The 24,412-nt window shown below is 39.6% G+C and overlaps 1 protein-coding gene across 20 annotated transcripts in view; it reads right to left on the bottom strand.

Annotated features, from left to right (window-relative positions):
- Nucleotides 1–24,412, bottom strand: part of TNRC6B (trinucleotide repeat containing adaptor 6B) — a 133,664-nt gene that overhangs the window by 21,422 nt on the left and 87,830 nt on the right. For 13 of the 20 annotated variants that reach the window (XM_074578303.1, XM_074578270.1, XM_074578380.1 and 10 more), the window contains 7 exons: nt 21,017–21,038; nt 18,990–19,334; nt 11,527–13,854; nt 9,133–9,291; nt 5,664–5,842; nt 4,377–4,451; nt 3,019–3,064 (listed from right to left, as the gene is read on the bottom strand). In XM_074578303.1, coding sequence (XP_074434404.1) covers nt 3,019–3,064; nt 4,377–4,451; nt 5,664–5,842; nt 9,133–9,291; nt 11,527–13,854; nt 18,990–19,334; nt 21,017–21,038 — 3,154 coding nt within the window. The remainder of the gene's footprint in view (nt 1–3,018; nt 3,065–4,376; nt 4,452–5,663; nt 5,843–9,132; nt 9,292–11,526; nt 13,855–18,989; nt 19,335–21,016; nt 21,039–24,412) is intronic. The other 7 variants (XM_074578393.1, XM_074578360.1, XM_074578332.1 and 4 more) reach the window with 2 other exon arrangements.

The following is a 24,412-nucleotide window of genomic DNA, read 5'->3' on the forward strand; positions in this document are numbered from 1 at the left end:
TCACCACGTGCACGCAGCTTAAAAGAAAAAGAATTCTATACAAACAAAATTATGTAAAGTGATCTGGTACTGGGAGACAGGAGACAGAAACTGTTGTTGAGCAAAGTTACCTAAAACATTTGCAAATAGAAGACTCAATGTGGTGAAAATACATCAAGTGGGGTAAACCAAATGGAAAAAAACCCACATTTGAAACATGTTTTCTGTTTGACCAAGAATATTTTAACGATACCGGCTTTACACCTTTGCCATAAATTTACATCATCCAAGCTTACTGAGCAAGCACATGCACTTAGATATCGAGGTGTTGCACCTGAATGCTAAATCAGCTTATGGCTTTGTAACGTATTTACAAGACAGCTGCATGAATTGCATTTGAATCAATAGAAATGACAATTAATTCCCCAGTCTTTACAGGTGATTTGAGAATTCAGAGATCTGCAGGGGTTGCAACTAATACATCTAAAAAGAAAAAAAAAAAAAGACAAAGTTGGTTGTCAAAGAGAGGGAAGGAAAAGATAAAATATTAAGTGGTTTTGACAAGCTGCTTACTGTAGCAAATTTCATGCCTCAGGACTTACATACTAGGAGAGTTTTCAATGGAAAAAAGTTGCATCCTAGTAAAAGAAGTTACCCTTTGAAGGGATTTGATAGAGAAAAAAAAAGGAAGTAGATCTTCAAGCATGCTATTGAGCCATCTCTCTTCTGTCTTGATCAGTAAATAGAAGCATCACTCCGGCACCTTGTAATAAAAGCAACACATTTTTCCAACAGAGAGACCAAGACCAACGTAGTAAGAATTACTTACTGACAACTGGACATATTTTACAATGCATGATGACCAGAGCGAAGGAGCCCTGACCATAGCCAAAGTATTCTTTGATATGTGTGGTCTCCAAGCACAGATTTAACTGAGATCAACGTGCTTTTATACATAAACTGGGAAAATATCATTCTGGGAGTTATCTAGTTAGGAAAACCTGTTATGTTGTAATCCTGACTGAAAACCAGTTGAAGAACAAGCCTACCTCCTAAGTCCAACTGTTAAAGTTTACAAGTAGACATAGGCTAAGCAAAACAGCTTATAGTTTTCCACAAGCAACGAGCAAAACTGCTAAGCAGAGAAGCAACAGAAAAGCTTCAGGAAGATCTGTAGCATTTTTAGTCTTTGAAACAGAACACAAACTATAATAAATGCCTCTACCTAGGATCAAGCATGCCACCATTAATGGGCATACTGAACTTAAAGAAGTGTAACATATCAAGACCAAGTATGTAACCTTTCTGCACCATTTCACACGATATTCTGAGCATCAGCCATCTTTCCTCAGAAGGCCTGAAGGGCCTTAAGGTCCATGAGAGCAGAAAATTCTAAAGGATCCAAAAGCTTAGTTTGGAGATAAAGAACTGAGAGCTATGATCAGCATAATCCAGGCTATCATCCTCTTCATTTGTATATTCTTAGATCTGTTCATTAGCAGCAGCATCTGGAAGCAGATGAAAACTGAACATCCAAGAAGGTGACTTACCTCCTTCTAGAAGATCTTTAGAAAAGCACGATACAATCAATCACAGCCTGAATTCTAGAGAGGCTGTATGAGGCCGAAATGGAGAAATCGAAAAATTCTGTTACCTTCCCCAAAACTACTTTGTGCTATATAAATGCATGTTTTAACATCTCTTATTGGTATCCTTAAATATTCAGAGGAAGAAAGCAATTTTGGGAAAAAAATGAACTACTTAATCCTCTATGAAGTGTTATACACATTTTAAGATGTAATGAATGCTAAGCTGAGAGATGCTGCAACTATTCGGACTGCATTGGAATACCAAATCTGTAATTCCTAGTAGACACAACTAAGTTTTGACTACCACAACTCTACCTTTGGTACCAACAAAGATTAACAAATACTCCCAATAAAAGAAGTTTTCTGGTTGGGAAAATCCTGACTACAGCATCACACACAATGCTACGAGAGTGGCAGGTAAGAAGTACTGAAGCTGGTGACGATACTGGTGCAGAGAGGGTCAATATCAGAGCAGACTTCTTGCAAGGCATAATATTGGAATAATTTGGGCAACAATACTAGAAAGACACAGAAGAGGTATGGCAGAATCAGAATAGCACAGGAACTGCAATTACAGCACAATGGCCAGTTTCACAAGAACTGCCTCCTGTAGTCCCTAAAAATCTACTGTTCAAATCAAGAACGAGCATTTGCACTGCTTGCATCTGCAAGGTTTGAACTTGCACTATCTAGTTTTCCACTGCTACCAGAAGCTCCACAATTCCACGACAGTGAATGTTCAGAGACAATTTGGAGAGGAACAGAATGCAAAACTGAACCTGATTTCAAGATCAAAACAAATTTCTGTGAGAGTTCACTACTTAGGTTGCCAAAGAAGAAAGTCATGGCAAATTCAAAGCTGATTAAATGGGATTAATCCAAGCAGTCAATTCCAACTCTCAATTAGGGTAGTGTTTTCCACACAGTCCATCCCACTTTAGCTGTGTAGTATTTACGCTGAGGCTATCAAGAGTGAAAAATCTAGTTCTACTGAGCAATAACTTGTAATAGCCTGAGGCAAGCAATTGAAGAAATCCAGGACAGAAGAAAGTCTTTTCCCTCACATCACCTCCAGGGAGCTGTGGTAAGCGGGATGGTCCTACTGCCAAGAGCTAAAACAGTCCTCCTCTTCCACCAAATGAAAAGGGATCTTCACTTTTTTGAAACAATAACAATGGATACAAACTACACGGATCAAACAGTCTTAAGACTGGATGCTCCTTTTCAAAGTTATAGCTCCGTTCTGTACAGGTATACAACCCAATCTTGCATACTAGCATCAGCTGCGTAACTATTCAGCCTACAGCAAAGATGCTATAATTCTATCCTTCTGTTATGAGGAGTGCTAAAGAGTAAGGATCAAACCTTTCCAAAGCACAGTATGTCATCCACACAAAAACACTACACATGATCTCATATTTCAAATGCATTTAAATTAAAATATACGCACCTACAGACAAGTCCATCTTACTGCCTGGAATGTCCTCAGTTTGACTCTGTAAAAAAAAATAATTAAGAATTCAGTTCTAACTTCTACAAAATACTGAGGAATGTTTCAGAAAGCAGCCCTTGATGGTTAAAGGTGGAATGAAGGAAGGATATGCTTGTGCCAATGAAAGTTTTATTTTAAACTAAAATCAAACACAAGGATTCCTGATATCACCCCGGTCACCCCTCACCTCGACCCCCTAATGCTGTATGTTGCAATTTTATCCATATGAAACTAGACATGTAAACACATGCAACAGACAGAGAAAGATGCACAGACAGCTGCTCTGTGAAATGAACCTCTGTCCTCATGTTCCAGTGGTCAAGAGATGAAACCCTGAAAATAGCGGCCAAAATGCTCGCTCATCCTCATGACCTGTCAAGTCATTGAATCTTGAAATGTGGTGCCGAGTTATTCTTCAGTTGGCAGTCTGGGACAGGGTGTTCCCATAGCTTTCAGAGGCATCTACGGTCTAGCAGACTGAATTTGAGCTTAGGAGCCAACAGAAATTACAAACTAATCCTAGTCATGTCACTGGCAGTTTGTGCAGCCCTGGGCTTCTCACAGAACCTCTGCATTATTATCTTTCACTAGCCTGCATTACATACTACTCCTGCTTCACAGGATGAAAGTTGGCACAATATTCTGTAAAATGATTTACAAATTAGCATGTCAGAGGTTCTTAAAAAAATTCATATGTAACTATTTTTGAGATACATCCCTGCAGATCTGTCTTTTCTTTACATGATGTGCCATTTATTTAGTCACTTTACCAATCGCTCTTTAAGTATCGATTATTAATGAGCCTTTTTGTTCTAAAAAGATCCTGCTGCATTGCGTTTTAAATATAAGTAGCCAAGATGAACACAGGGCTGTAATCTCCTTTTCTGATAGGTGGCTGAGATACAGAACAAATAAATAGCCTTGGACTAATCACAGATGTCTGACACTACAGGCCTTTACCTTAAGTGCCCTAAATGGTATCCTATGAAAATGAAAAAAACAAAACCAACACCAAAACAAAAAAACAAACAACCCCCCCAAATCCTATAACTTGCAAGGAAATTGCAATCTCAGAACAACAGCTGTCATAAAGTAACTCTGAAGAGTCAAAGGAGATTTCCGGGTTTTCTGAGAAGCCATTCTGATTAGCAAGGAAGTGCTGAATACCCAGCTGTTAGAGGTATTATAATCAACATGTCAGCATAGCAAATGCAGATAAATAAGCAGTTACACAGTGAAACAGTTGACTTTTTGGCTTATTTAAAGCTTACTGCTTTTTTACAAAGTTGGATTTTATATTTAAAAAAGTTACTTACTAGCAAGCCCATATTAGAAAACTGTTTGGATAAAGGGTTCATCCACGAATCACTATTTCCTCCTTTTAATGCGCACTGAAGAAGAAAAAAAAATTTTTAAGGAACTTTTTGATTTCTTAAATTCTGTTTTATCCTTGAGTGCACAAATGTCAGATGAAAATCCTGGTATCAGAGAAAACAATCCCCTGAACAAGTTACTTTAATTTTTTGTGTGGTTGGAAACATTTACCAAATACTTTTTTCTCCTTTTCTCTTTCATTGTTAGGTATACCAAACTGGATGAACACCTGCTGTGTAGAATGTTTATCACACCTTCAGTTTCATTCTGTGATCTGGAAAGCTTTGTGAATGTTATTTACTGTTCCCTCTGTTATAGTTTAATACATTCTTTAATCCATCAGGTGCAACAGTGGATTTTTTCCTTTGTTTTCTTCCCTTTAGTATGGTTTCTCTTACATGGGCACTGTGCTGACGTGGCACTCAATTTAGCCTTACTGTTATTTACAGGTGATCAAAACCAAAACTGAACACAGTTCAACAGAAAATAAAAATTTTTGGACAGTTGCTTTGATGGTTAAAATAAGAAAAGCTTTAAGTAAGAAAAAAGGTTCATGAGCATCATTTTTGCAAAACAGTAATAGTAAAACTCCATACCATGTCACAACAGTATTTCCACACCCTAGGAAACTGTTCTGCACTTGCTTTTTGAGTTTGCCCTACCTATATGATTAGAAGTAAACGAAGTATAGTTCTCTCTAATATTAATACAGTACCAAGTGTTACAGTACTAGAGAACTTTAATACAAAAAAAACCTTAGAAAACAATTTACTCAGGACTATAGCCAAGCTCCTGCTCGAGGCCGAAGGTCAATAACAACAAACACAAGTCAGACCTAAATCCAACAGCGAGCAGAAATAAGAAGCACGGGTACCAAGACGACCGTGGAATCCAAACTTCAGCAAGCTATGCGAGAGCGACAGCAGCCTAACGCAGAAAGATGTGTCAACAAAAGAAAAGCAATAGCCTTGGGATACTTATTGCTCAGTTTCATTTAGTAATGGCTCTGCAGCTTACATACTGAAACAATTTGACACCTACTGGCAGATTTATTAGTCACAACAGGTGTAATACATTAAAACAATTCCAGAAACCTCACATTTTTTACACTGTTGTAACAAGCACCTTTCTAGATGAATTCTTTTTAGAACTACTATTATAATGCTCTAACATATCAGTCATACTGCTTTCAGACAACACAGTAGTTATGAATCATTCAAAGATTTTACCTTCATTTGTGTTTTCTTTCCTCCTTGCCCCCAGCTTGTTGAGTTGTGGGAGGAACTGCTTCCCTGAGAGCCTGCTGTGTTCCAGACTCCTCCCTCCTCCTCCTCTTCCCAGCTGGAATGACGCGTTCCTGTCACTGGCCCATCACTTTCTCCCCAGCCATCTTGCATAGATTTAGAACCTTTAGAAAAAGAAAAAAAGCTCAAAAGCAGTCTACAATACCATGCAGCTGGCAACTTGACACTGCAAGATTAGCTGAGATCATCAGAACCCCAAAGGAGTAAACAAAAAAAAAAAAAAAAGTGTCCTGTGCACGAATCCCAAAACCCATGAGATTCAGCAGCGTGTTAGCGTGCATGTTTTACAACTATTTCCAAGCAATGTCAAACACTTAAAGATATAAATAACCATAGAGACCTCTTCTCCTACACAGATACAGCTAAACTTTAAGGATACTTAAAAACCAAGTGTGCTGAGGACTCTGCTTCAGGTAGCTTATCAATTATTTCCTCTCTTCCTTCAAAATCATAACATTTCCCTTGCACTAAACTCTTTCACAAAGTTACTGAAACAAAGAACTTTAAGGAGTAACAACTAAGTAGAATCTAAAGGAGAGAATCCGACATTGTACTCTGGTATATGTAACACCAAAAGCAGTTTAATGCAGGAAAAAACCCCTCTACTTCAATTTCTGTTGCTAACAATGTCACAAAAAAAAAAAAAAAAAAGAGTCATTAGTAGTGCTGTTTAAGTAGAGATGCCGTTACCAGAAAGCTACGGCCATTTCATCCTATCAATTCAGACTAAGGACTTTTCCCTGTTGGTTTCTTTTCTTGCTGTTATTCTCTAGCACCAGCTGTCAGGCAACTGAAGAATTCCAGCTTCTACTGACAAGCCAACAAGAGCCCAAATCCTCATCTTGTCCACTGTCCAACCGTTCTCCTTCCTACTCTAGCTCTTCATTCTGCTCATTTTTTCCCCAAGCATTTAACTCCTTTAAAAATTATTTCCATCACCATCACCTTTTTCATAACTCATTCTTCAATTGTCTGGCTTTTGAGTGTGGAAATCGGCGATAAGAATATTAACACACATAGCAGAAAATATGAATATAAAAAAAGTAGGAATCGTAATTAGTCTTTTAAGGGAAACTCTACCTTTATCACACTGAAAACAAAAACTGCCATGAAATGTTGCTGTACAAGAGCTACCTTAAAATCCATCATAAATAACAACTCAGATACTTCACAGGAAACATAACTTTTTAAAGTATATTCATTTGTGTATCAAAATTGAGGGCTGCTTAGGAAAGATACTAGTCCAAGTGCAAAAAATCTACCTCTTGACCCTTTAATCATGCTACTTACACAGAAAAGGCTACATTTAAGGATTATGACTGCGGAGTCAAGAACTTAATCTGGAAATGTCATATATGGGGTAGTCCCTGCAGCTTTAATTTATTTCCAGCCACAGTGTTTAAATATAGTACTATGATCCTGGTTTTAACTACATGACCACAGATTATTTTTCTGCACTGACAGCCCTCAGGTCTGAGATTCCTGAACATGAACCTGGACAGTGGTGTAAAGATGAGTTGTCTGTAGGTTTTCTGCTTCGTTTTCTGTATTTGTTGAGTGAGAAGACACAAATAGCTATAAGAAAAGAAAACTTTCAAGATGAAGACAAAATAATGATGTTACAGAAAAATGAATTTATTCCTACTTCTGCCACAGAATTCCTGTGCAATGCTGGTAAAACCACATAAATCCTTTTTTTAAAAAAAACCAAAAAAAACCAAAAACAGGTGGGTAATGATCTGCGTTTCCCTTCTTTGGCTCTGAATTCTCGTTTTCTTTTCCAATCATTACTGGCCTCTGTTTCCTGTCCTTACCTTCAACCATATATTATGCCTTTGCAGGCTCTTTGTCCCAATTTCTTCTTCCAACTTACGCAAGACATTAAATATCTCCCTTTACTCCACTGAATAATGTAGCTCTCTTCTCCATTTCTTCTGGGTGCCAATTAGAAAGGAGTTGAGAGAGTAGTCACAGACTACAGGAGAATGAAGAACTCAGCTCTTAATACTGGTGACCTATTACATCTCAACCTGAAACAGCCACGATGGGGAAACTCCCTATATTTTGCTCTAGAGAGCTGGGGACAGCTTATGTACAAAATAGTAAACACATGCTGCAGCTCTTTGGTTATGTCGCACACAAAATCCAGTTAGGAAAAGCAAGTGACCATGCATAGTCTTTAAAGAGTATATTAACAAATCCATAGAATTTGCAATGCATCATTACCATTTCAGAGGCTCTTATTTTGGTCATATTTAAGTGGCTTTTTACAGATGAAAGAAGAGATCCACCTAAATAAAGTCTAGCATCCTGAAAAGCGCCAGGTTTGTCTGGCAGGCACAGGAAGCTTTACAGCCATCCACAAAAGGTTGCTATAATGTTAACACTAAGGAAGCAACGCTTTTTTTCCCAGTTTTGTTTCATAAATGGTCAGACTATTTAATGGGTGTGGAAGGAAAGGAGAATGACCCAACAGCATACAATCTGTATAGAGCATTTCATTGCAAGTAATTACATGTTGCAAAGGCAACATGTAACTGGGAACGGTTCTACAGCGGGTATCAGCAGTCAAATTCAGCAACAGTCATGTAGTATCAGTATTTCCTACTGGAAACATCACATCCAAATATTATTGGCTTTGGCTACAACATTGCTATATTGTATCAGTAGGTGATTGATATTGTTTGTTGCATTTTCCTTAAAAGGAGTGAAATAAAAACTCCACAAACAGCGTATGTGAGCAGGAATGAATTCCACAAAAATAAAATTCTTAATACAGCAAAATTTTAACTTCAAACTAATTTTTAGAAGATTTCAACAATATTTCATTCATGAAGAACACAGCTGTAGGCAGGTTATATCCAGAAAATAGTCACCCATTTAGATTCAACCCCAAGAGAAAGCTCAGTTCTTAAGAGTTACAATTTTCCACACTCATACAATAAAAAAATCCATTCAAAGGCAAGTTGCATTACCAAAGCATAGATTACCACGTAACTGCCTCCACAATGCAATTTGTCTGTACTGTGCATACTTTTTTCTGATATGATTAGGAAAAGTGATCTATTATGTACCAAGTTTATATACTAAGTGACAAGTGGGCAGCCAGAGAAGGAAAGACACTCCTCAATCAGATGCTCTAATGTTTCGACACTTCCACAATTGGAGCTGCCCATTTAATTGCTTAGTTCAGAAATTTTTCATTACCTTAAAAGACAAAAGTTCCAGTCATTTGTAAGCACTTAATCACTCATCCATCAAAATCTTACATGACATTCAACATTGCTTCTAGGCCTTGGATAACAATTACTTCATGGGTGACCTATATCAAAAGGCCAAGCACTAAAAATCTCCAGGACCATTGCGAAGAAACTGGCATCTGGCCTATACTCACTAGATTTCATGGCATTCGGGGCGTTGGAAGGTGCATTCCCCCAGCCTGTTGTCGATGCTCCTGTATCATCTACTTCACCCCACCCGGGACTGGTTTCATTTGGCTCACCCCAGGCGGACGTACCATTATCTGGAGCAGGTGGAGTGCTTTTGCTCCAGACTGCACAAAGGAGAAAGAGTTTTCATTACAGACCATTTAGACAATGAACTATTTACTGCAGTGCAGCACCACATCACTAATCTACTGCTTCATTATTTTGTTGAGGCCTTTAGATGCTCAATAGCGTGGGTGCAACAGAACAGACAACTGTTCACATCAAACTTAAAGCAGGCACTGACCTCTAGGGATGAAAAAGAAGAGAATGCTATGAGTAATATTCTTCTCACAGGTTCAACATGAACCCCACATCTAATGTGGTCTCCCTACCTGGTGAACTTCTGTGGTTAATTAAAAGCACCAGACTAACTCAGGGTTTTCCTATACTGAAGAAAGAATAAGGACATTAAAAGATGGGTAGACACAGTGCTTAGAGATATGGTTTAGTGATGTTTTTTGTCAGTGTTAGGTTAATGGTAGGACTAGATGATCTGAAAGGTCCCTTCCAACCTAGGCAATTCTATGATTCTAAGTGCCAGACATGTCTACCTCTCACTGCTCATGCCACACGCTGCAGCTGGAGCAGGATGTTTTGCCAGGAAGTCAGTCCCCTGCTCATCCCCAGTGGGATTTCCCCTAGCACGCAGATGGTTCTGGTGTGATGTACAAGTCCCACCGCTTCCTAAGCAATTCCTCATCCCCGTCCTGTACCATCAGCAGCTGCTGCCTCGCTGCTGAGGCTGCTCTTGAGTTTTACAGTGATCAAGTCACACCAAAGGGTACCGGTCAACTCTTATCAGCTTTGCCCAGGCAGCAGCATTCATGGGATGTGCAAGGATCCGAACGAAATAAGAAGATCATAGGGCCTTTTGTTTATGGTCCAGCTCCAGTACCCTGACAAGGAACGATTTTACTGGGCAACGAAGCAACCAGCCCCAGGTAAGAGGTCTGGAGAACAAGTCTTATTTGGAGCAGCTGAGGGAGCTGGGATTGTTCAGCCTGGAGAAAAGGAGGCTGAGGGGAGACCTTATCACTCTCTACAACTGCTTGAAAGGAGGTTGTAGAAAGGTGGGGGTTGGTTTCTTCTCCCAAGTAACAGGCAACAGGACAAGAGGAAACGGCCTCAATTTGCACCACGGGAGGTTTGGATTGGATATTAGGAAAAATTTTTTACACTGAAAGGGTTAATAAGCATTGGAACAGGCTGCCCAGGTGGTTGGACTAAATGATCTGAAAGGTCCCTTCCAATCTAGGCAGTTCTATGATTCTATGACATATTTGAAGTACATGTTAAAATAAAATAGTATTCTTTAGAGCATGTCCAAGTCAGACAAGAGATTTCATAACAGTGACAGCTTAATATATTTCCAGGCTGTGTAACTTTTTCTTTTCCTTTTTTCAAAGAAGAAAATATTTTATTAAGTATTCTTTATCATACAGCAGAGCCAAAATTGAGCTAAGAAATTAGATCAGACTCGCTCAATTTCAAGTGTTAACTGAGTGTTTCAGAGCAAAAAGTTTTGGACTAAAAATAAGTAAAGAATTTCTTCCTGCTTTTCTAATAACTAAATATTAAAAAAAGTGGTTAAAAATTATTTCTAAAAAAGTGATTTATTAAAAAAGTTATTTATAAAAAATGTGAAAAAAAGGAGGCTGAGGAGAGACCTTGTCGCTTTCTACAACTACCTGAAAGGAGTTGTAGCAAGGTGGGGGTTGGTCTCTTTTCCCAAGTACCAAGTGACAGGATGAGAGGAAACAGCTTCAAGTTGCACCAGGGGAGGTTTAGATTGGGTATTAGGAAAAATTTCTTCACCAAAAGGGTTATCTAGCATTGGAACAGGCTGCCCAGGGAAGTGGCAGAGTCACCACCCCAGAGGTATTTAAAAGACATGTAGATGTGGCACTTAGGGACGTGGTTTAGTGGTGGACTCGGCAGTGTTAGGTTTTCTTGATGATCTTAAAAGGTCTTTTCCAACCTAAATGATTCTATGATTTTATAATTCAAACTATTCTTCAGAGCTCAGAGTGAAAATGCAGATTTGTTAGCTACCAAAAATTTTCTTTTACTGGCAGGCTGACCAGTATTCAGATCACAGTTACCAAGGCACAATGAGCAGAGGAATGATTGATTCAAATTTTAAAAGATACTTTAAATACAGAGACAAATATTCCAGTAAGAAACTGGTTTTTCTTTATGGAATCAAACTATTAGGAAGTGGGGACTACACGAGTATCTCTTATGCATTAAGATTACATTCATATATAGGAGTTTGCTGAAAAAAGGAACAAGACTAGTACCTGATGCTTGTGATTTGCTAGTCATTGGAGTAGGCAGGCTCTGCTCCCGTGGGGCCTGTCCTCCTTGTGAGTTCTTGTCCCACAGGTTCACATTCTTGTAGTTGTAACTGCTGGGATCTCCCCACGCTGAAGTGCCATCATCAATATCCATTTTACGACTGATTGACTGTGGAGAAGGTTCTTCCCAGCCACTAGGCTCCTCCTCTTTGGGGGCAGCTGGCTGTGGTCCACTGTTCCAGTTTGGGTTTGGAGGTCGCCCATTACTTGGAGTTTGGGGCGGTGGACCCCAGGAACCAGAAGCCTCCTGCTGTTGCTGCTGGTGCTGCTGCTGCTGCTTGTTCCAGGAGCTGGGCTGTCGACCCGTCTCATTCCACGTTGAAGTTCTTTTACAATCATCCCATCCACCCTTTGAAGCAGCGCTTGTATTTGCACCATTACCCCAAGTTCCAATCTCATTTTGCCCACCTTCACCCCAACCAGACACTGGCTTGTTTCCTGCACTTTCCCAGTTGCTGTTTTTTGTTTGGTCAACTTCCTCTCCCCAACCGTTCTTTCCAGAAGACCATCCTTGATTAGGTTGCCGTCCACCCCACCCCTGATCCTTACTAGAGCTGTCATTCCAAGAGGAAGATGATTTTTCTTCTGGTCTTCCTCCTCCCCAGTTAGAAGAATTGGGGTTCTTATAGTCATTCCATCCTCCAGTATTTTTGGGGTCTTTCCACTCCGTTGGGGTTGAGAGCTCACCCCATCCAGACTTGATTTGATTGCTTTGGCTGGGTACATCGCCCCAGCCCCCTGAGTTCTTTGTCTGTGTGGCAGAGCTCTCCCACCCCTCAGTTCCTTTATCAGACTTCCCCTCGGGCCGTGGCATCTCTTCAATATCCCATACGGTATCTTGCTTAATTTGAGTTTGGCCCCAGCCGGTGTTTGAAAGCACTCGGGGGTCCAAATCAGTCCTGCTCAGCAAAGTCTGCAAGACTGCCTGGCAATCAGGATGCGTAGGCCTATATGATCGGCGTCCAGAATTGTGACTGTCACTACTTCCTGCTTTGTGGTTGCTTCCAGTGCTTTGACCTCCAACCTCACTTCCTGCAGAGCTGGAAGATCTTCCCCAACAGGGAGCCTGGGAATTGCCTTGGTTTTCAGGAAGAGGGTGGCCTTTTTGATTGTCCCATGCTCCAGTGCTAGAATTTGGTTGGTTTGGACCACTCCATTCTCCAATCTTCAGTTCATCAGACCCAGACAGCTGTTTCCATTCTCCCTGAGAGACCCCAGATGTTAATTTGTTCCCTTCACCCCATTTGCTTTCATTTGCATGCTGAGGGCCAAAGTTCCAAGACCCACCACCCGTAGACCGGTTATTGTTATCCCAAGAATCACTTCTTGACCCATTAGGTTTTTGAACAGAAGCTCCTTTCCAGGAGTCCTCTCTATCCTTTCCATTGTTCCCATGGTTTCCAGAATTGCTCTGTCCAGAGACTGTGTCAGTTCCAGAAGACCCCCTAGCTGTACCCCAAGATCCAACACTCCCAGTCTTTCTTTCTCCAGTGCTTTGTGAAGGGGTGTCAGTGCTCCTGGAAGGGTTCCCCAAGCCCATTTCAAAGGGCATTCCCTTATTCTCCATAGGGTTTGGTGAACTTAAGTTCAAGGAGTTAGTGTTTCCATTTTTTGGTCCATCAGTGTTATGAATTTGAGCCTGTTCTCTGCCAGAGACAAAGTTAACACCCGCATTTTCCATCTTTGACTGCTGTTCCCTAGAGGTCTGACCTACTGTGCTAATCTGTGCATTGGAGCTACCACTATCAGATTCCAAAGTCCCTTTCCTAGAATTGCCCTCTTGAACCAGTGCCGGCCAAGCAGACGGGTTGCTATTTGGGTTAAAGTTGCTGAAGCCAGAACTGGGACCAATTCTGTCTTGTCCACTCAAGTTCCTCCAATTACCTAGTCCATTGTTACTCTCGGCAGCAGGGTTGGAAGATTGAACAGATTTAGCCTTGGGATCAGATTTCCAGGCCCCAAGATTACATTCGTTTCCAGCGCTTCCAGACTGGCACTGGCTTCCTTTTCCTTTGTTACTAGTGGTGCTTCCTGGCAGAGCATTCTTCTCCAAGCCAGGGTTCGAGGCACTGTTGTTATCGGTGGTGTTTTCGGAAGAAGACTCAGCATCTTTGCTGGCAATACAAGGCCACTCTTCCATGTCAGACCCGTCTACAATCACCTTGTCCCAGATGTGAGTTGGGTTGGCGTTGGTGCCGCTGTTGGAGGAGGCTCCAGGACCCCAAGTGGAATTTGCATAATTTGAAGCAGCAGCACCTCCAATTGCTGAATCTAAAAAATACCAACAAACCCACACCCAAAAAGGTCATTAAGAATCAATATTATTTACAAGCACCGAACATCACATTTTTAACACACTGATTACTGTTTTCATTAATAAGAACCCTCCCCTCAAATGTTCTTCCAAAACAACTTTGTTACACATCAGGCTGCAAAACACCATTGAAAATACTAATAAAAAACCTTAAACAAACTCCCCACAGGCGTTTTGTGGGTGTTTCAATTCACTGTTGACTCATCTCTACTGCTAACAGTCCAGCTCCAAGTTCAACATAATAATTATAACCCAGTTAATGAACATTACTGATACTGGTTGTAGACTTTTCAAATACACGTTTTAAATCATACTGCATGTAGAACAAGATTGTGTATGTGCACACATTCATATACATGTGTGTGTACCTGCAGTCAGCTGTTGGTCTGCTACTCAACTGAGTCAAAGCAACTACAATTTATTACAGATCAAAAGATAAAAGACTGAAAACAAAAGGCATCTAATGAATATACAAAACTAAAGAAGTCTATCCTTCAGCTTCAAGTATCTTTTCCAAGTTTATTTTGCTACTAGCAGTTTCTTCCAGCCCTTTGCAAAACAAGTAAAATTATTTCCAAAAGTTACTGTAAATTGGAAGACACATTTTTATTTTTTTAATTTATTTAATTTTTAATTAAAATTTTAATTTACACAAATTACAATTTCTATGTAGGAACGTGCAAGCTGTATTCAGTATGTAACTACCCCACATTTGTGTCACTGCTATATTTACTCTAGAAACCACAGTTTGTGGTTTTGCGAGCAGCTAAGATGATCTCTCTGCCACCGGATGGAGGCTAGTAAGAGATCTCACTTTTCCTTCTCTCTCTCACTAGCTCTACCTATTTCAAGTTCCCCAAGTTTCATCTCTCATTTGTGAGAGTTCTGATGGCGGTAAACTCCCTTAACTAAATCAACTGTATTCACTAACTCAACACAAAACTGTCCATTTTCTGGTGCATTAGTTTTTTGCTGGCTTAGCACATTGCATAGGGTAACCTGCAAGTTCAATCAGCTTTGGAGTCACTATAAGGAAATTAGTAGGATGAACAACAATTAACAGGACCCCTTCCTTTCATTTGTGGTGAACTATCATCATGTCCTATGTGGTATGACTTCACATGGACATGATATTCGTATATAGTTATAAATCAGACAAATTAACAGAGTGCCACAATGGATGAAACCTATTTCAGGGCTGGAGCATGATGTCTGCATATATATGCCGACATGTTATCATCACTAGTTTAAAACCTCAGCAGAGATTCCCTTGCCATCCACCATATTACCTCTGATCCTCTAGAAGTCCAATAGTACCTTCAGTGTTGTTCTCTATATAGGGTTCTACTCCTTTTTTTCTATGTATTTTTAATACCAAGGGACCCTAAATTACCCTCACCATGATGAAGTGATGAAGACTCTCCTTTCTACAAAACCATGTACTGAACCCAAATATATTATTCGGTTATCCCACCCAACCAGTTTAACTTATTTGCAGAGCATAAAGTTCACAGTAACACCTGCATCAGTATTCATAGCCGAATATACATTATTACTACCAATACTGGCTCATATGACAGCTTCCATGAAAATATGGCATAATGACCTTAAGAAGGTGGATTCCTGTCCCTCCCGCCCCCACCAAGTTCCTATGTTATACATTCAAAAGTGAAACCCGCAATTTCTGGTTGCTAATACTTTTAATAGAAGATGGAACAGATCGGCTTTCAGTGCCTATCTCAGGCTTCCAGTTCATTAGCTTAACCAGTGACCATCCACTGAATCACTGAATGCCTTCCACATCCCCCTTCATTGAGGGTCGGCAGTAAAGATCCAGACCTTCACAGCAAGGTTAGCTTTGTATACTGATGAACAAAAGTTTGTCTTCATCCACTAAACCCTAGCCACCAAGATCCAAAAGACCAAGCAGTTCCCATGCACATTCTGTTCCTTCTGTTGCCTTAATGTGAAGTGCAAAATTAACAATAGCAAGGAAGTGTGACACTCTACTGATATTTATATCTGGCTATCTTTTTAGTACACCGAGTAACTTTTTTTTTTCTTTTCCCAATTTAAAAACTTTCTGATTAGACCAATCACAGGAATAGCTTAAGCAGGACAGCCAAAGATAAGTTCAAAAGACTGCAAGGTCATGATTCAGCAAATGAATGATGCAAAGGCAGCTATGCACTTAGCAAGATGTTTACACAGGTGAGTTTAACGGAGCATTTCACATTTCATTTCTGTGAAGACATTCTAAAAGTCTTAAGATTGGGATGCTTGCTAACATAGCATACTAGGACACAATTTAATGGACTGTTTTATAAAACAGGCCTCCTCTTGCTATATTTGACAGTGGCAAATAGTTTTTGGCAATTTATGTTTTTTTTAAGATAACGGGTAAGGACTCCTAGCTCTTAACAGACTCTTCCTTAATAACAAACATGCTGAAGATAAACAAGTTTCTGATCTGACTTAAATTAAAAAAGTTACTAGCAAATAACTACTCTTAAGGATGAAAGTATGGAACTGAAATAAGTGAAAGGATTGAAATGGAGTCCTGGAATGAAGATGCAGTTTTGCTGTGAGAGATAGTGGTGACTGTCAGAAGGTATTGTAACTATTGAAAGACTTTCACCAATAAAATTTAAGCTTTGTTTTCCAAAATTGTCTTGCATATCCTGAATATCATTGGTATCAGAAGAACGATACACCACCCTCCACTCCAAGCCCCCCTATTGCTACGAGACAATAGTAAATTTTGTGTCATCTTTCAGGGAATTAGGGTTTTGCATCTTACAGAAGCATTTCAATTCTGGTTGAAAAAGATCCATGTAAAGAAGAATTACGTATTGAATTTTTGTATTAAAGCCTCATCAACACCATTTATAGCTATCTGAGGAATATAACAATGTGAAGGAGCAGCTATGCTGTATTATGTTCCCCTTTGGGAACCTGCTGTTGTCTTCACATGGGATGAATTAGTCACAGTATCAGTGCATAAGTACCTGACAGAATCGGGCCCAATCAGAAATCCAATTTGTAAACAGCCAGGATCTCAGATGGGATTAATGACGCGGGAGACAGAGAGCAACACTGTACTTCCATAAGCGCTTTGATGGAGCACCTTAAGTGACAGCCCCAGCCCGTCTCTTGCCCAGCTGCTCATTCCCATTCCTCTGGCACACCTACTCTCACATGTTAGCATGTATGTTACCACTGATACTCGGAGAGTGAGCTGAAGTGGTAAATCACCCAGACTGAAATAGGCTTTAAAAAAAAAACCAACCTGGGTTAATTTTAATCAAGTCAGGTCCCCAGCCCAGTTAAGAGCATTATGGTGCAGAAATCTGGATGGGGTGAGGCAGGTCTGAAGGATCCATATCTTTCTTGGCAACACTCCTGACTTACATCAGGATAAAGCAACTAGCCATTGGCACAAAAAGTTGCCACAGTCAAGATATAACTACATAACATCGTAGTTGTTAATGCACCATTAAACTAAATGTAAAAATATGAGAATTAATAAAATCAAATTTCAGTCTCAGAAAAAACAAACATTAGGTGTCAAATTAATTACACAGAACTTAAGGAGCCTCTAAACTTCAAAATGGTCCTCATACAGTAAATCATATAGTAAATATAGAAAAAAAAAAATGCTGTTCATGGGAAATTTTGGAAACTTTTAGAATGCTTCACGACCACAAATTCTCCTTTGTCATAGTCTACTTTGTCGGTCTACTATGATCACTGTGAAGGTATACTAGTGCTGATGTAACACTAGGATTTTATACATAGCTGAAAAATTTCGGGGTGGGTTTTTTTCCTTCTTTATCTTTCTTCTTTTTGGTGATCCTTCTTTCATCTTTTAGGTGTTTTATCAAAATCAGTCATCTCTAAGAGCTCAGTTTTTAAACTGATTAGCTAAAACATTACCATTGTAGTTTGAAATTCACTCCCCCACCCTTATGAAATAGGGAACATGAAAGGCAACAAGATAAATAATCTGTCAAAGAGGGATTTGCTACAAAGGAATTCAGGTACCGAAACCAGAAAACAAATGGAATTATTCATTTTCCCAGAATCCTTTTTAATAAAGACATACATCCCACCTAGCTTACTTGATTCTGGAGTTCCAAGTTACCTCTGTTTTTTTTCTTCTGAATCTTGGAGAACTGTAAAAGGTTTATGCTCTCCAAGACTGTGGTACAAAACCCCATTCCATTAATCTGGCATAGTTTTCAAACGCAAACTCAGACATAGATAATAACATAGGTATCGTTATTTTAGTCTTTTGACTTTTAACATTTATTATTTCTTTTTTAAACACCCTTATTGTTAGAACTGAAGTTGTCCTTGACTTCTCAGATCACCCAAGTTTTTCTTTAGAAGACAGATGTCTTGAGTGGAATTTTGTTTCTTCTACAACCCTAACTTAAGAAGGAAATATTACAGTTACTGCAATTCCCCAACGGTCTAAAAAATTCAGGAGCAGTCATAATTTCCCGATGCTCATAGAACACTTAATCATAAAATCAATTTATCTTCTGGAATTCAAAGTGAACAGGAAAGCAAACACAGGACAGTCACCACTTTTATAAAAAAAAAAAAAGCCTACTTAAAAACAAGATTACTACTAAAAAAAAAGTCAGGAGCAAAAGATCATCCAGATGAGAAACAACAGAGACCTGCCATTTACAGAGCTAGTATCTACATGTCTGTTTTATCGGATCATATAATAAAGTGACAAGAGAGGAAATTCATGTCAAAGAAACCTAAAGAGCTATTAAGAACTACTTAATGACAACTATAAAATGTCGTTTATGCATGCATTGTGTTTACCTTGCTCGCAGTCTTAAGAACCTTACAGCATCTGATTCAAACCACCCAAAAAAATATTTTAAAAAAATCTAAAAAATCGCATCCATTGCCGCTAACAGCAGAAGAAAAGTCTATACACTAAAGTAGTGGAAGTAAGCTCTCCAAAAGCAATCTGAGTTTTATTATATAATAACATGCTTATACAAAATTTTAGTGATCCCTTTTCTGCCATGCGCACACACGTTCATTTACTATTATTATTATTACTTGCCTGTTGCAGTCCCACTGTCGCTCTGCAGCAGTGCTCCTGTCACTGGTTGTGCGTTGTTTGGGTTTGCTCCTGGTGCTGTTGGGGGAGGAGGCCCTGCTCCACCCCCAAGGAGCATACAGGATGGCGGAGGGGGCTGCCCACGTTTCAGTAACACTTTGTGGTCCTGCTGGCAACGGAATCGCGGCGGCACCTCCCGAGGCATGTAGCGGGCGGCGCTTGGCGGTTGTCCGTTCGGCACTGCCACCCTTTTGGCATTGTTGCCACCATTGACTGGTGGCGATGGAGAGTTGCCAATTGGGCTGGCAGCCACTGGTTGGCTTAAACTTGGTTTCGTCACTTCGGGCACTGAAAAACAGGAAGAATGAAAATCAGAAATTTTTCCACTTAAACCTGTGTTAGCTACAAGATCTCACTGCTACTCTTTTATAATTTCATTCTTCTATGAAATACTGTGCAACTTTATTGAAGAACAATTTAACTAAAGAAGCAGAAATAAGCAGTAGCGGCAAACCTCTTGTTTCTACGTGCAACCTGTACCCCAGGATGACACTCTGCCCTCAGCAAGTATTTCGCTCTAAGCCCCAAATTTCTTGGGAATGTAAAGCTGGCAGAGAATACCACCTTAGGTAATGACTCATTTTAAAATATGAGTAGTCAAATACAACTGGGTCCCACTCCCCTGCTCTGTTCCCTGATCTCCAACTGGTTTTTGCATAGTTATGCATCATCCTTATGGGAGATCTGAAATCAGACCCCAAGTTTGCACCTGCTTAACTCAGCTACACGGCCACTGCCAAAACAAACAAGAAGAGGGGAAAAACCCCCAACCCTTCTCTTGGATTCAGAATTAACAAATTTGAGTTCTCTGTACTGCTCTTAAGTAAGGCAGTAACAGTTGACTCTCACCCAAAAGGCAGTCCTACATACAACGTTTGTTTTGGGCTCGCCTTAAGTTTCCCAGCTGGTCACCAGGTGCCCCTATAAGCAAGGACAAGCTGCTTCTGAGGGCTATTACGCATTGGAGAAGAGCAAAACCACGAACAAATCCTTGAGGAACTAACACCATCATAAAATTTGCTTAAGAGACCCTAGACTTGTGACCCCTTATTCACATTCTCCCTGTGCTTTTTTGAAACAGAGTAAAAGACATTCCCAGCCAGGCACCTAGAAGGCGTAATTGCTACAACATCAGACTCCAAAGGCATGGAAAATTTAATACATCTACTCTAGTCTTTGTTGAAAATTAATACAAAAATGGTTCTTCAGAAACTCCTCCCCAGCAAAGTGAACATAATCAGTAAAACTTTTCCTCTTACAAACATGAGCTCAAGACACTCAAGTGAGTCTCTCTTTGGCAACATGAATGCGTTATTCCCCACATTTTATTTTGTTAAAGGTTTTCTGATTTCTCTACATAGGCTTCACTGCCCCAACCCCCCAAAAAAGATAACGTCAGCTGTAAAACCAAGTTATTATCTTAGTTCTCTGCTGTGAGTAATGGCAATTCCCCACATAATTTTTACAAAACTGACACAAAAAAATAAAGATTATATATATTTTCAGATCAGCTAAATAAGCTTAACTTTCAAGATGCTCACTCATCAGTTCTACCTTATCCGTTGGACTTTTAGGTGCCTGAACCTCTCTTAAGTTCCCAAAACCAAGTCATTTTCACTCATTTTGGTACCTCACCATAAGCAGTACTTTTCCCGACTTCCATTCCATTTATAGAGGTGGTTTCAGTTTTTGGTTAGTTGTCCAAAACCTTTGCAAAACTGAAAACTAAGTATTTCAACTAACCTATTTTATACACATTCCTCATTCCCTCTTCAAGTATTTTGATGCTGACAACAGGGATAGCTTTAGGTTCTCCATTTTAATCACCTCAGCTTTTATTTCTCCTGAATACACATCTTCAGCATTTCATCTTGATTCATAATTCCCCTTCCTTTTCCAACAGTTTTAATCAAGATCCGAGTCTTTGCTCAAGTCAATAACAAATACTCTTTAGGATCAAAGATTCTTACCTTTGGTTTTTTGATCTGTGACCTGCAAATTAAGAGCAAGAATGTAAATAGAGTTTTAAGAACCTCAAAACAAACATTGAACAGGCTGTGCTAAATCACAACCTTAATTTATTAGCACAAGAACAGTATTTGTTGTTGCATGAAAATAACCATCTGATGAACTACAAGTCTAAGCGGTATTCCTAGTCATGTATACAAAGTTTTCAAAAATACTACAGCTCCTGTAATATATTTGCCTGATGCAAAAGTCTCTGGCAGAAACAGAAATTAGTTCACTAATTATGATTTTTAGACACTCCCCTCCTCATCCCAAACATGGACTTCTAAAGCACAAATAAACATGTGCTATCGCACCACAGTTCTTCCAGATTTTGAAGGTGAAGTATTACAGTCAAAGTGTAACAAAAACTTCTTTCTGTGAGAATATCCTTATAGCAGACTGTTTGGGCTACCACTGGAATTCCCACAGGAGTAACCACAGGTGAAAGTAGCAGCCTGTCTCTCTGCTATCTTCCCATGACATCTCCTCCACGGAGAAGAAATCCTAAACCTTACTGGATTCATTGCCACAATTACAAAAACTACCAGAAATATCTATAAAGCACCAGACTTCAAAATCTCTTGAACACAGTAAGAACTTGATTACTGGGGAGCGCCATCATGCTGGCCAACATACTCAATATGTGGTTTTGCTGTACTTCTACATTCTTTCAGCATAGCAGCTTTCAAGCTACAGTAGAGACAAACATACCACTGGTATATTCTCTGGAATCGTGTATTGTAGCATGTTTTGAACCTGTCGATCATGAGTTCCACTACACAATAATGGAAAAATCCTAAAGATCATCATGTGTCAGGTTCGATGACACCTATTCTTAAAAGAAATTGCTGAACTAGTCCATAATTCTGGAAAGCACACAGTGATAGTATAGAATAATGAACACACAAGTAAAAAGCAGTTTACTGTTTAAACCAACCAAGCCAGAACTCCTTTGTATGGTAAAGAATAAAAAGACAAACTGTATTGAATTGCTATGGCATCACTTACTTTGCAGAGATGAACACTGCAATATGCAAAGTAGAACATTCACTATAATAAAAAAAAATCTTAAGCATCGTAACTTCACAGAATTATGTAATCCAGAAGTCTCCAACACACTAAAAATGCACCCCAAACTGAGTCTGTATCAAGCCAGACATCAACTTTCACTTCACTTATAAAAAAACTCAGGTGCATCAAGTTATCTTCTGTAACACAATTAAAAATTCTGTTAAGCACTTAAGTGACTCTGATGCTTCACTACTAAAGGAAAAGGAAGAGGGGAAAAAATTTATTCCTGAATCCAATCTGGTAGTGCTGATTGGTTTACTATGGTCAACGGTAAACGCGCTCAGTAAATGAGTAACTTGCCTACTTGGAAGACCCCATTTTATCAAATCTTTAAAGAATTCTACATGATAACCACAGTTTGCTTTAGGAAAAAAGAATTACTTCTGCCTATACTGCTTCTCTCCTAGTCAAAATGATCCCGTTTTGTGATTTTTATTATTTTTTTTCAGGTCTAGGAATCAAAAGCTGAGAAAATATGACAATCTCAGATTTACAGCTATCATCTCTCTGTGGGCAGCCTATAAGCATCAGCAGGGCAGGAGCAGCTGTAGTGAATGGGAAGGCGGAGTCAAACTCAGCCTTCCAACAAGCCTCCGAACAGCCCCTGGGACACCAACCACAGGAATTTAGTCTGTAAATTTGCTTGCATAACCTCCGTTGGAAGTGATTTTTTTTTTTTTTTAATTTTTTAAGTTTCAGAAGATCCAGACAGAAAAAATTGTTTCATGTTATACAAACTCTGTCTGAAAAAGGTACCCCCAAATCATTACTGCTTATTTGGTGACCACCACCAGTCACTAAGAACAAACACGCACGTTTATGTTCTCTACATTTGGTTCCCTGCTTTGCTACTCCTAGATATCTTTAAGTATTACTGTTAAGTTTGGTCTCTAGGAGATTAACTTTAGTGTTTACCCTTCCCAAGATTTTGGCAAAATATCATAACATTCAATCATACTGAATAACTTAGTAGGTGAGGGACCACACAGGAAAGCTGGCAAATCTCCTTTGTATTCAAAGCACCGATTCCTCAGTAAACACAGCACTGTTATCAAGATGATCAGTACAATCTTTTCAAGTTTCTCTCGTATCATTGAATATCAGCATATAATCCTCAAGTTGCTAGTCTTTATTTACCAGGGTCTGCTTCTCCTGGTTCCTACTTGAACACTAAAACAGCAGCAACACTGAGGCAAAGAGACACCGAAGAAACATTCTGTAGCTACTGATCTTTTGCAGTACTATTGGGGATGTATCAACACAATGGCTGGATAAAGACAACAGAAACACACCAGTTTATCCACCCATAATTTAAACTGATAGACTCAAACTGGTAAAAAAGCCAGATTTTTAGGAAAATAGGAAACGGCCTCAAGTTGCACCAGGGGAAGTTTAGATTGGCTATTAGGAAAAGTTTCTTCACCGAAAGGGTTATCAAGTATTGGAACAGGCTGCCCAGGGAAGTGGTAGTCACCATCCCTCGAAGTATTTAAAAGATGGGTAGATGTGGCACTGAGGGACATGGTTTAGTGGTGGACTTGGCAGCATTAGGCATGCGTTTGGACTTGATGATCTTACAGGGTTTTTTCCAACCTAAATGATTCTATGATTCTGAAAAGAACCCAGGTAAGCCGAAATTCAACTGAAATTGCTGCTGGCCATTCACAGCAGAAACCTACAGAAACTAACAAAGAGTTACATCTTATCTTTCATCGGATCTGCTGTTACTGAACCAACTGAAAAACACAGAATACTGAAAGAAAGTAAAGCCTTCTGCTCTCAATTTCACATAATCATTGTGATAGGAAGGGACAGCTTCTGGAGATCTAGTCCACAGTTCCCAGGCTCTGTTTCCCACTCACCCCCAGGGTCTCCCCAACTCAAAGCAAAGTCATCAAAAACCGACTGCACAGGACACATTGAACTTGGTTTTGAGCATCTCCGAAGATAGAGACACCACATCCTCTCTGGGAAACCTGTTCTAGCGGTGGCCTGGTCACACATATGCGCAAAAAAAAGTCTTTTTATGATTAAGTGGAATTTCCTGTATTTCAACTCACACACAATGCTTTGTGCCTTGTCACTGGGCATCACTGAGAAGAGTCTACCTCCATCTTCTTTACTCCCTCCCACAAGGTATTTATATACATTGATTGATAAGATCCCTCTGAGCCTTTTCTTCTCTAGGCTGAACAGTCCTAGCTCTCTCAGCCTCTCCTCATTTGTCAGATACTCCAGTCCCTTAATCATCTTAGGGGCCTTCTGCTGGACTCACTCCAGGATGG

Source organism: Larus michahellis, chromosome 1 (assembly GCF_964199755.1).
Source record: "Larus michahellis chromosome 1, bLarMic1.1, whole genome shotgun sequence".
Lineage (NCBI taxonomy): Eukaryota > Metazoa > Chordata > Aves > Charadriiformes > Laridae > Larus > Larus michahellis.